This window comes from Macaca nemestrina, chromosome 13, assembly GCF_043159975.1.
Source record: "Macaca nemestrina isolate mMacNem1 chromosome 13, mMacNem.hap1, whole genome shotgun sequence".
Lineage (NCBI taxonomy): Eukaryota > Metazoa > Chordata > Mammalia > Primates > Cercopithecidae > Macaca > Macaca nemestrina.
The window spans coordinates 51,144,141-51,158,493 of NC_092137.1; the positions used below are offsets into that span (position 1 = coordinate 51,144,141).

General features: G+C 32.3%; 1 protein-coding gene across 29 annotated transcripts in view; it reads right to left on the reverse strand.

Annotated features, from left to right (window-relative positions):
* LOC105465018 (neurexin 1) overlaps positions 1–14,353 on the reverse strand; it is a 1,132,644-nt gene that overhangs the window by 1,021,103 nt on the left and 97,188 nt on the right. For 21 of the 29 annotated variants that reach the window (XM_071077375.1, XM_071077378.1, XM_071077372.1 and 18 more), the window contains exon 3: positions 2,586–2,603. The exons of the other annotated variants lie outside the window; for them this stretch is intronic. In XM_071077375.1, the coding sequence (XP_070933476.1) occupies positions 2,586–2,603 (18 nt within the window). The remainder of the gene's footprint in view (positions 1–2,585; positions 2,604–14,353) is intronic. 29 annotated transcript variants of the gene reach the window in all.

Consider the following 14,353-nt stretch of genomic DNA (forward strand, 5'->3'; position numbering starts at 1 on the left):
AAAGCAATTTTCTCAGAGAACAAAATTATTTGAGATTTCACCTAGACATTTCTTCAATGCTGAATTCTAAGTGTAAAGATATATATTACAGATGTAATTTCACCAAGGAATTTTTAAAGGGACATTGAAATCCCTTTATTTATTTATTATTTCCTGCTTGACAATTCACTTCAAACTTGAAGAGCACTCTTCTTCTAAAGAATACTACTAATATGCTTTCAAAAATTCTTTTGCTATTCAAGAAGTTACTTTTTACTGAAAGGCATAATCCCTACCTTTTTATCTTAAATTCAGAAATAAAGCTATTTCCCTATCCATGTATATGTCTAAAATATGGGAAATTGTTAGAGAAATATACATACATCAATTTTAATAAACTTGTATTTTCAATTCCCAGTGCTATTTCAGAAACTTTATTTGAGCTATATAACATCATACATTGTTTTCATCAGTATTTAAATTATCTGTGTTGTTTTCTTAAAATTTTAGGGGTATTCAAACATCTCTGTAGGCTAGATATAATTATAAATAATCATCTAATCACAATATACTATGAAAGTTATTAAACATAGTAGTTTGATGCCTCTGAACTGTAGCCTCTCTGTATTTTCTGAGTGATTTTAACAAAAAGCTCACATAGGCAGATTCAACAGCTTATGATCTATTGATAATTCATGGTGTTTTATATGCTGATAAATAATGGTTTTATTTGTCCAGGTTATATAATTTTTCATTTAATTTCACTTTTAAAACTACTATAGATTTTTCCAAATAACAAGTTTTTATGGACTAAATGAGGAAATTGTCTTGAAGATCTACCTTTTAGGAAATATATTAGGTACTTCTAACGGTTTTGATGCTACATCAATAAGGATGGAAACTCACTAATCCCCCAAAGAATTCACATTCTTCCTGCTAGACTTCCTACCTGCACTGTAAAGGTTATATTATAGATAGAAATATTAAAATTATTATTGAATAGACTTTATTACAATAGCTTATGGGCCCTATATTCTAAAAATCTTATCAAAACTTTGCATGAGATGAGTGTGTGTGAAAAGAGAGAAGCATTCATGTTAATTAAGCTGATTTTAAAGCCTCTTGGAATGCAACAGGATTTTAAGAGAAAAGGAAAGCATTTCACAGGATGGTTAAGGAAATGCAAAATAAGTGGAAAAGATACCTTTAAAAAATAACTTTTAAACTCAGTTGACATGCACAATATAAATGAGACTGATGTTAAAAGATATTAAGCCTGCAGGGTAATATATCATTTTTATCAAGTATATAATCACATGCAATTAAAATTATAGTATAGAAAAACAGAAGCCATATATGGATACAACACTTGGAAAATAATCATTTATGATTTCTTTTGAAGTTTTAATCTATTTTATTTAGATAACAAAACAGAAATGTTCAGCAGCTAAGCAATTATAATATTATCCATGTAAGAATGACAAATAAAATGTTTATCCCTGCTACTGGTCAACTTTGAATTACCATCAAATGTTCTTTTTAGATACATGAAGTCTTGGTAACCTTAATGGCTATTTGTCTGTAACCTGGGATAGGGAGTCTTTTTCTAAGAAATCCTTCATTCTATAGAAATGTACATTTACAGAATAACTATATTTCAAAATATGGTAGCAAAATAAAATATACTAAATGCTGCCTTCTCATATATAAATATTAGTAAATTGTTTATGCAAGAACTATTAATGCTGTGAATATATAAGTTGATAGAACATATATAAGTTAATAAAACCTTCCCTTTCACCATTCTTTTGTTATGCCTAGTTCTTTTTGCACGTTAACCCTTTGAAGATTTGTTTGTAGCACACTGACTAATGCATTTAAGTTCTTAAAAAATGAGAATGCTGAAATATGTTTTAATTTGCTGGATTCTACAGGAAAATATATAAGCTATATAACTTCTTCAAAATTCTGTGATAGAGATAATTTTTTATAAAAGCTTGAATAAAATATTTAGCAGGCAAAACATATTACAAATATACTTACCAGTAATCATATCGAAGTGCTGTATGCTTTCATTTCCACTGAACAATGGCTTATTTTTTAACCTAAATTTATGTCTCTTACTTATACTCAGTATTTTATTGCATTCTTTTTATATATCCAATCATTTGAAACAAACCAGTGGGCTTGAAATGACATAATGCTAAATTTTCCCAACAGAATAGAATAAATCATTTTGATTAAAAAAAATGGAAAAAGGATCATGCACTGTCTTATGAAACTACAAAGAAATATTTTGTCTTTTAAAGTAAAAAAAGCAGCATTGTATCATTTTTCTCATACAGAACACTGCAATAACTATTCTAAGGTTCATATGGGATGCTGAGATCTATCAAGGGTTGAAGTTAAGCTTGAAGAAGTTTCATATACTTGGGATGGCAGGGTTGAGTATGTATATGTTCTGTACGAAAAGTGATACACAATTCAGAAACCAACAAATGTTCAGAAAGAAGTTCAACTTACCGTCTAACTTCAAGATGTACTCTATTTGCACTAAGAAATAAAGGACAAATGAGAGTTGGAAAATTAAGGTAGAAAGCACCCACCTTCCACATTGTTGTCTTCTGAAAGCGCATGACAAGGAGGGAGAGAAAAGGAAAAACATTCATTAAGCAGCATGCAGACTGGACCTTGCCTTTGCATGTCTTCCTCATGCAAGGCACCAAACACATCATGCAAGTGCTCCATCACTATCATTCAAGGGGGAAAACAAAATCACAGGGGAGCAGATTCCCTCCCATTGGCAGCATTGATAGGAAGTGAAACAAACTTTCATAATACTGCCATATCCTCTGCAAAGAGCTTTAAAAAAATCTTTCAACTGCCCAGTATAAAGAAAACATTACTGTTATTACATATTGCTGGTGTGGTCTTTCTAAGCAACTATTTTTAAAAGCTGTTTTGTTTTCTTTTTAACAATTCTAAAAGGTTCTATTTTCATATACTAATTTGGAGTTAGATTTTAAGAAGGCTATTGGAAAAAGCTATGAAATTTGACTTAAAGATATTCCAGTTCTACCAAATATATTATCCATATGCCATTACTTAAATAAAAACAACATAGCTTTAAGCAACTAAAATCTGTAATTTATTTGGTTAATTTATAGCATATTAATATTTTATTGCAAATGAGAATAGTTTATTGTAATTTATAAAAATGCTAACTTTTAAAAATGTTAGTTAGAAAAAGTGATCATTGGAAGAGAGGTCCACTGGGAACTGTCCATTAGGCAAATTGGTTTGTCATGATTTAAAAACTTTGTACTTCTGTTTAGGATGTGAATATGAATTTGAGACAATGAAAATATTTACCCCAATTTCTATTATATTTCTATATATCTATAAAATACCTACATATTTTCATATATTTTATTAGTCATATTTCCATGTGTGTACCTATGTGCGTATGTATAAACACATATATCCAAGCAGATTTGTATTTTCTAAGATAATCAATATAAGTATATGAGGTTTAAAGCATTATTAGCACCTATTGGAAAATTCAAGTTCTATTTGAGATGCAGGGCCTGGAATCCAGGCAAAAAATGGAAGGGAAAGCGGTCTTAGGATACTAGGGCAAGAGCAAGGTTCAGTACTTATTGAAAATGTTCTAATAGTAAACTCTGCCCATGTTGACATTTTAGTCTCATCCTTATTTTTTGTTTAATTAACTGTACTTAATACAGTCATCATCTGATCAAAAGTGTTTATAAACATAGCAACATGCAAATATAGAAACTTGAAAGCAAAAACAACTAAATTTTATTAGGTTCAACTAAAACCTTTTTAATTGGATAAAGTTACTAGTGAATTAAAAATCAACAATTTTGTTTAAAACATTTCAGCTGAAAATTGAAGTATCAACACAGGCATATTTACTGATGTGGTATTAGCATGTAATAGAAAATAGCTAGTGGCCAAATGTGGGTAATAACATCTTTACACAATACTTGGTTTTCCAGAGTTTATTTTTAAAGAAACAACAAAAAAAGTTTCAAATATTTGGTTTGTGATCTTGACGTCTAGTTTGTTTGTTTGTTTTTTGACTTCCAATTTATTAAATAAGGAATTAGGCTGAATTTGTTACTTTTCAATGGTGACTTGATGCTACACAAACACAAATACTAAAGTTTTGTTTTACTGCATTACATTGGACATAATACAAAGATATAAATCATTGTAATGTTTAAGATATACTTTACCTGTATTTAACTGCCCTTTGAAACTGTATTTTCTGTTTAAGATGCTTATTTCTTAAAAAGATTATTTAATGTGTATTGCAAAATAATAAAATCAGGGAATTTAGAGGAGAGTCATGTGCCAAGACAGTCTGTCAACTGCTACAGCATAATTCAATTTCTGTAAACAAAAGACAGGTAAATATGGTTATGAGTAGCAGTGCCTCGGTAGAAATTTTGGTAAAGTGTGGCCTAAAACTATAATTTAAAAAAGGAAAGAAAAATCAACAAAATGCAACAGGCCCAGGCTTGACACCAACTTTGGGAATGTACTAAGTCGGATATTATAAAAGGAGTTCAAGGTCACTGATTCAGTCCTGACAGCGAGTTCTCCTTTCATGACCATAGGTACAAGCCTAGGTTTTGCCATGGATCCTACTCTAGCATCCAGCATTTTTTTTCTGAATTCTTATTCATAATGAGAACAAGCTTAATAATGGGAATTCCTGAATACAACCCAAGTCATGCTTAATGTGTAAACAAATTCTGACTCGACTAAGTCCAGAAAAGAGGTTTGTCTCAGAAGATTTAGATTTACCAAAAAAAAAAAAAAAAATCAAAGTACTAGAATAAATGGGTGACACATTAACCACTATTTTAAAAAATAGATGATGATGATGATGAAGACAACTGGCTTGGAACAGACTTTCCTTGAGTTTCTATATATTTTCAGATTCAATTTGAGAATAAAAATCCTCTTTCCTATTCCATTCTATTCTATTCTGATAACCATTTGCTAACTTTACATAATTTAAAACTTGTTAACCTAAAGAAAATCCCTACATTATTTCAGAATTTGGACATGATTATAACTGGTGGTAGCTCCAGCATTTACAACCTTTCTCCAGGTATTTTTTTCTCTTCTCCTTCCTTTCCATTTTATTTCTGTACTAAACAATAAATGTCAAGTCAAAAAAAGAATAGTTTATCTCCTCATAACAACTTTTTCTTTATCTTTGTGAATTCTTATACAAACAAATGCTACTTTGCTTTTGAGCAGCAACAAAGACAGGTGCTGAATTTTGGCATGCCACGGTGTACAGGTAAAGCAGCATATTTTGGTTTAGTGTAAGGTAGAAAGCAGTCCATCCGGCCTTACCTGTGGACACTGTCAAGTTAGGGAAAATCTCTTGGTTTGCAGAAAACCCTGGCTTCTTAATTCTGCTGACCTAATCCTTGCTGAGTAAATGAAGTGCATCTCTTAATCATCAACTTTACTACGATGACCATGCCACCTATAAAGATCACACTCTTGTTTTCTTTTGATTGGAAAAATAATGAATATAAAGCTGTGAAAAACATATTTTACATTTTATTTTTCTTTCAGATAAGATGAGCTTCTCTCACAAAGATGGGAATTAGGCAACAGAATATCAATCATGCTATGAATAATGGCTGTGTGCTGACAAGAAGGGAAGCAGCAGCCTGTTTTTAAATCACTGTAAAAGAGCATCTCCACAAAATTTTTATCTTTGGCCCCCAGCTTATAAGAATGCAAGGACAGTATCTTAGTTTATCATTCCAGTGTTCTTTGCACATACTCTTAAGTATATGGTTCTAGGAAAAGAAATGAATATGAAAACAAAAGTGCTTGTTTCAATATAAAGAAAATCATGACGAGTAAAAAATTAAAATTTGGAATAAAATATCACAAAAATCTCCTTTCTGTATAATCAATGTTTAAGTTTGGCAATATGTAAGTCGTTCTCTAAATGTACAGCCAGTGGTCCATTTAGTACTACAGCTTACATTAAAAAATGGTCAAAAGAAGCTTCCTGATACCACTTGGGCATTCCTTTACCTCTTTGATTTTTGGTTTTCTTCCTTCCCTGCCAGCTGCCTGTGACTGTCTCCCCTCATTTTCTTTGATTCCCTCTCTCCTCCATCAAAACTGCCAGTACTGCAAGTAGCTTCTGCCCCAGATACAAGCACTCCAAGGTAGGGCATATTACAGCAAAACTGGTGGTGGTAACAGGCAGTTGAAAGACAGATGAAGAATAAAATTCTATTTCCTTCTTCCATACAGGGAGCTTCCTAACTTCTATCCACGTCTCTCTAGCCCATCACATTACTTCTCAAGCCTGTACTCCTCATTTTGGAGATCAAATGCCAGTACAGCAGAGTTCAGTTCCCATGGTGGCACAGGATGGAGCTTTGTTTTTTTTTTGTTTTGTTTTGTTTTTTTCTGTTTTTTTCTTTTGGTATTAGCAGTGAAAGCCTTTAGAAAACCTCAGGAGTCTGGGAATGCTTCAAGCACTGGGAAATGGAGGAAATCACTGAGACTGTGGATTAAAGCAGCAGTCAGCTGAAGGAAGAGAAATGCGGGCCAGAACCAAGAGGACGTTCAAAGAGAAAATGAAGCATAAAGGTCCATTATGGAGACTTAGGAAAGGAAATAAATGGCCCTGGACAGGAATTGGGCTAATTTCAAACATGCTTTTTAACAGAGGACATCACCTCCTTTTTCAATCCCACCTAAATAATATTCCAAGATACTCCCACCCAGCCTGCTTGGAGTCCTTGTCCTAGGGAATATATGTAGTCAACTACAACAGCCAGTGTTTTTCCTTCTTCACTGCTCAGGAATAAAAAAAGTATATCTAAACCAGATACAGCAACACAGATGTTCCTGGCATCACACCACAAACACTTAAAGAAATTTCCCCAAAAAATATTTTGTTACAAAGACATTTGTGGTATTTAATTCAAAATGTTCTATCTTGTTAATGACAATTAAAAGAAATAAGTAAAGAGAAAAAGAGAAAGGGGGAAGAAGGAAAGCAAGAAAGCCTAAAGTTATCACAATTTATAGTGATTAAGCTATTTGATAAACCTAATTTAGTATTTGTTAGTCAACATATTATAATATAAATCAAATGACTCACATAAGCTGTAATGAATGTGATTTCAAATTTTCATGAGGAATTACTACAAGGATTTTAAAATTTGTTTTGCTTTGATAACCTCAGTTCTTGCTCAAGTCTAAATCCTGAGAGTTAACATTTCAACATTCATTTCAATAGTTGGACTTAGGAAGGAACACTGAATTTAACAGTGACTGTAAACATGGTGACAAGCACAGTCTACAGTATGTGTGCTCACACCACCCATTTTTATTTTTTATTGCTAACAAATGAATGCTTCCTGATATGGAATTGACAGATCTGAGCAGAGTGCTTATCACATACCCTCCAGACCAAGGCTTAATCACTGCTACACAACTCTCCTAAGAAAGGTGGCTCAGGTGAGCAGTGCTTTCCTTTCTAAGAGTTTGATGTCATCATTAGGATACAGAGCAAGAAGGCTCTTAGACTGAGGTTGAGAGAGTGAACTTAAATACACCCTACCTACTTGCTCAACTTACCAACCCTTCTAGTGATTATGTGGGTTGGACTTCTTTGCGAACAGATGGACAGTAGACATCCTTTGGCCTGTGTATTACCATCAGAGAATATTCTGCAATGTGTTCTAGGTTTGCCATCATTAAGATGAAAAGTAGGTGAACTCCCACTAATGAGACTAATGGTCTTCATTTGAAAGAGGTGTCAAATATCTACTGGTATACAAACTTTTTTTCACAACTTTTTTCATCTTACTACAGAGGTTTTTCAACTAAATATTAAAATACTCTTACTCTATTATTCTATACTTGGGTTCTTAGACATGTCCAAAATAAATCTATTTAATTTATCTAAGAAAAGGCAAAAATACTTTGTGATGAAATTAAAAATATGATTAAACTACATTGTAAAAAGGAGTCTTAAGTTTGGTGCTTAAAAATTACATTTACATGCAACATGTAGTAAATAAAATTATTTATATGATATGACTGACCTGACAATTATATATTCTTTTTACATCAAAGAAAAAATGAAATTTTATATCAAAATAAAAATATTTTATATTGTTATCTTCACTTCAATAGGACCCTCAAATATGTAACAAACAGCTTGAAAGGAAGCTATTCCTTGGAAGGAAAAGTGCACGGCATATTAAAAGGATTTGATTTTTCATTTCTTCAGAGCTCTTAGTTTTCCATTTGGTATGGTGTTAAAAATTCACTGTATTTACATGTTTCAATTTATGACTAAAAATTTCAGAGTTTTACGAAAATCACTGAAAACTATTTTAAAAGGAATAGGCTATTTTTAGCTAAATAAATTAGATTATACATTGAAATTTTCCAGGAGGCTCTCGGGGTTGATTAAAATAGTACTTTTTTTTTTTTTTTTTTTTTTTTTGAGATGAAGTCTCACTCTGTTACCCAGGCTGGAGTGCAGTGTCACCGTGTTAGCTCACTGCAACCTCCATCTCCTGGATTCAAGCAATTCTCCTGCCTCAGCCTCTCAAATAGCTGGGATTATAGGCGCCCACCACCATGCCCTGCTAATTTTTGCATTTTTTTAGTAGAGACAGGGTTTCACCACGTTGGCCAGGTGCCTGGCCAAAAAATATTACTTATAATCAGGCTCAGCATGGTGGCTCACACCTGTAATCCCAGTACTTTGGGAGGCTGAGGCAAGTGGATCACTTGGGGTCAGGAGTTCGAGACCAGCCTGGCTAACACGGTAAAACCCCATCTCTACTACAAATACAAAAATTAGCTGGGCATGGTGGCACATGCCTGTAATCCCAGCTACTCAGGAGGCTGAGGAAGGAGAATCATCCTTCCTGCTCACTTTTGGTTTCCATTTGCATGGAATATCTTTTTTCACCTCTTTACATTAAGTTTATGTGAGTCCTTATGTGTTAGGTCAATCTCTTGAAGACACCAAATACTTGGTTGGTGGATTTTTATCCCTTTTGCCATTCTGTATCTTTTAAGTGGCGCATTTAGGCCATTTACGTTCAATGTTAATATTGTATATTCCCACTTACAAGTGGGAACTAAGCTATGAGGGCACAAAGGCAAACATAATAGACTCTGGGGATTCAGGGGGAAGGGCAGGAGAAGAGTAAGGGATACAAGAATACACATTGGGTACAGTGTACACCGCTCGGGTGATGGGTGCACCAATCTCAGAAATCACCGCTAAAGAACTTACCCATGCAACCAAACACCACCTGTCCCCAAAAATCTATTGAAATAATTTTTAAAAATAATGTGCTAGAAAAACACACAAAATATAGCTACTTGTATCACTTTTTTTTTTTTTTTTTCTTAACAGCAATAGAATAGAGGAGTAAGAAGACTGTGAGAAGACTGAATGATTTCATAGATCCTGTTGCAAGAAGGCAGAAAAACCTCATGGAAAATATCATTTTCTTAATTGCATTTATTTGTTGATTCCATAAAGTCTAAGAAACTTTAATACTGCTTAATTTATTTTATTAAAGAAAAAAAAACTCTCACAGTCCTTTTCTCTAGATTGTTAGAATAAATTGTTTCCTCAGAAAAAAAAAAAACATAGACACACATTTAGAAAATCTTTTGTCCTACTTTAATAGCAAAATTAGGCCCAGGTTTATAAATGTGTTTACCCATGAGCCTTCTAACCACTAGAAATCAAAGAAAGAATTATTCCATAAATTTCTTGTTGCCTTTAAAATGTAAAGAAAAGCACTCATTTCATTCCCATCACATTAATTTTTAAAATTAATGCCTTCCTTTTTAAAATCTGAAACAAAATGACACTTTTGTTCCAAGCCAAATATTTTGGTAGGTGAGACAACATATTATGAATTTGCCACATAAAATATATATTTGCTCTTTTGTTTGAGTTATAAAATGCAAATTTGGTAAAAAATATTACTTTCATTCCCCTTACATACTTGCTGTGTAGTAAATCTCCTGGGAACTGAGCAGCAAATTTAATTCTTTTGCAGGAAGAAAAACTAAATATTATACAAATTGCAGTTCTTTGGGAAAAAAAAAGTGTTTTATGTTACAGAGTAATAGGAAAATAGTTTGTTCATAGATACAACCAAGTCTATACTTTGAAAATATTATATATGTAGTTATTTGAGTTAATGTCCAGTGGCTACACTAAGCCCATATGAATACTGCTCACGTGGAAGAGAGAGCCATGAGCTTGATTAATCCATTCTATATATGTTGATTTACTAATCCATAAAATCAAATCAACACAAATACAGATTTCTAGGCACCCTAATGACTCCTTTTTAATGTTTTCCTGAAATGGCCATTCACTACTTAAGAAAACATGCTGAAATAGAGAAATTTCCCTTTGTAACCTAATATAACATCTTAAAATGTTAATTCCATAATTCAGAGCAGTTCATTTTACTTTTTAAAAATGTATAAGAAGATGGTATACCTAATTACTTCCTGAAATTTGTTTAAACTGCTTTCTATGACTACCAGCAAGTCTGCATTTCTACCAAAACAATTTCAAGAAAATTTAATTTTAAAAATAATCTCATCAAGCCACACCTCATTATATGTTGCTTTAAAATGTGTGACAATACAATGATATCATTACTTTAAAAACTCCTCCCTAAGCATCAGTACCACCATGTGTGTATGTCTCTAACACATATGTGTACACATATACACACCCAATTGGTATTTCATCTCATAAACAAATTCAAACTGTGATATTTTTCTCATTAAAAATATTTTTTCTACAAGAGTTAACATGAATAGAAGAAAAAAATTTATAATAAATACTTTGATAACATCATGAATAATAACACAACTACTAACATTACTACTTTTCCTATAAACATGTTACTTTACTGATAATAGGCATTAAATAAATTATAAACTTCTCTTCCTCTTTGTATGTGTTATTTCAATTTTATTTGTTCGTACATATTAGAAAAAGAGAGTATTTTCTAAATGCATGGCCGAATATGTAACCACAGAGACATACGGCATATTTCTAAGTAAAATTAAAATTTCAGTTCCTTAGCCACATTCCACATGCTCAATAGTCACATGTAGCCATTGGCTACCAGGCTGGACAGCACAAATTGTGAAGCTTTGAGTAATCATGATAAGTTCTAATGAGCGGTACTAACTACAGCTTCTCTGACAATATATTTTAATATCAAGCTATTCACATAATGTATATATGTATATATGCTTTGTTCTTTATTCAAAAAAGGAAATAATTAAAATGTATGATGGTTTTAAAAGCAAACATCTATTTAGAGCAGTGTTATTACATTTGTGCAATATGGAGAACTTTGCAATATTTCCAGTTAACTTTAAAATAATAACAACAGTTAGGAAATAACCATGATAAAAATTTTACTGAATTTATTTAAAAATGTGTTTGAATAATTCAAACTCTGGACAATTATTAACTCTTTTCATCATAAGTATTTTCCTTTAGACCTCACAGATAAGAAAATGCTGAACATATTTTGATTTTTAAGTAAACTAAATTAGCAATATAGTATCGTCTTACTCTTAAGCCCCCCATTCTCCCAGTATGCCCAATTAGATCATTTATCATTATTGTTTTTCATCATTATTGTCTTTAAGTCTATGAACATTTTTTAACCAAAGAGTTTGATAAGCTTTTAACAGAATAGTTTTAAAATTAATAAAAAAGTACCTTTCATCCTACTATCTTATATAATGTATTATCTTATAAGTCAAAGACCTTCCCTCCTATAACATGAGCCTCTTTTTGAATATTACACCATAGAAAAATAAATGAAATGAGCAAATAAAATAATCAACATTTCGTAAGACTTAAATACAGCAGAGACAAGGAAATTGGATACGTGGAGCAGTTCACACCTCTAGTTAACTACAGAAAAGTCCAAGATCCTATTAAGGAACTACTATATAGAAACAAATGAACCATTGAGAAGGCAAATAAAAACTGAGTAGGGAGAATAGAAAAATAATCCTGAGACTGAGAGCAGTGGCTCACGCCTGTAATTCCAGCACTTTGGGAGGCCAAGGCAGGCAGATCACTTGAGGTCAGGAGTTCGAGACCAGTCTGGCTAATACGGTGAAAATGCATCTTTCTTAAAAATACAAAAATCAGCTAGGTATGGTGGCAGGTACCTGAAATCCCAGCTACTCAGGAGGCTGAGGCAGGATAATCACTTGAACCTGGGAGGCAGAGGTTGCAGTGAGCAGAGATCACACCACTGCACTCCAGCCTAGGTGACAGGGCAAGACTGTCTCAAAAATAAAAAAGTAACCCTGAATACAGAATGGTGGAAAAGCAAAAACAAAAAAGAAGTGGCAAAATTATGAGATGAAATGATGAACTAAAAATTTTCACGTGAAGAATGAGTAAGATGTATAATAAAAATCTATAATATACTTTGCCAAGTCTATTTTAGTATTTAAAGTATTTGCCAAGTCTATTTTCAGTATTTAAAGAATGCTAGCCTGCTCCAAAGATTAAGTATCTTGAATGGTTATAGAAAAGTGCCCTTTTTGTGATAGATTAGTGACATCAAATCTCCACTGATACACAGTGACTGAAATAAGGCAATGCATTTATACCTCGATTTCCTAATGAACAACATTTAATCCATATGTCCCAAGCATATGAGCTGTTGTCTGGTAAGTAAACTAAGTATTGAGAAGGAAGGATGATTTCCAAATGATACTGAGGTCATCTGACATTTTAGCCCAACCCTGGTATTAGAAAAACTTGAAAGAGATTATACAACATAATGAGATACTTATTCATATTTATAATGAAGAAAATATATGTTGGAAAACCAGAGTCAGCATCCTGACTCAGTACTATTTTAGGTCTTGTACTACTAAACACACTTTTACATAAAATAATAAATGACACAAAGCCTTAATATATTTCTGACAGTATTACAATAACTGAGAAAAAAACTAGCTGTGCAACATGTACAGTAAGTATGTGAAATGACTAATATCTGCTAGTAAACGTAGCTTGTGGCAGTACCTAGTAGCTTAGGCAATGTATATCTTGCAGCTATCTAAAGAAAATTATGCTCAAAATGGGTAATATTGAAAATAATACTTAACACATGAGGTAAGCACAACGGAGAGTAGAAAAGTCACTGCTTTCTGAAATACTGAATAGACAGTGTCATCTTTTTTTTTAAATTAATATGCCTCAGAGCAATATGAAAACTATTCTGGACTGAGATTGAGAAAATAGAGTTGATAATTTTAAATAGGCCTAATAATGGATTATGAGAATTAAATCAATCACTTGAAAGTTTGTAAACATGTATGAAAATATTAGTAGCATGATAATTTCTTAAAAATGAATAAATTGTCAGGGACAAAAATACACTAAGAAACTATAAATTCTTGGAGAATCTAGGCATTCCTTACCAATACTTCAATGTTTTATCTACTCATCTTGAAGAAAAAATTGGAGATAGCAAGGTGCCTGTAGTTACGAGATTTCTAGGGTCTGTTACCACAAATCAGATACATCTAATATACTTTTTCTACTATTTAAAAATGTTTCTCAATGCTAAATGTTTAACTTGCTCCACAGAGTTTGGCTCACAGCAAAAGAATGTAAGACCCCTTATTCAATAATGACAGATTATAAAGCATCTTATGCATGGATAATAAGTATTTAATGATGTTAGCCATTATATTATTATAATTAACACTTCCTTATACAAATCACAGGCTGCTTAAGAGCAATGCCTTTTCCATTCCCCTTCTTTTGTTCAGTTTCTAGCATGGTACGTACATGTAGAATTTGCTTAATAAATATGTATTATAAAGAATAATCAGTTTCCTACCTCAATTTCCTGCTTGGCTTCTACGAAACAATCAATAGGACAGGAATGAATATGTTTCATTTAGTGGGCAGGATTTACTTGCCACAGTGAGCTTTCTTAAGTTGTCTTAGCACACCAGAAGTAAGGAACTCTATCAACTGGACATGTCATTTAGGGCAAAATAAACTGAAGGAGTTTAGTATTAGTTGCCATCCAAATCTCACGTAGTCCCAGATTTATTAGTTATGCATTTCCAAACTTTCTCCATGGATTGCTGTTTATGAAGTAGATGGTGATGATGATGATGATGATACAGAATACAACTGTATTCTTAAACTCAAAAAACATTTCCACTTGTGCAATCTCATTCAATTATTATACAAACATGGCCATGATTACATGAGAGAAAATTAACT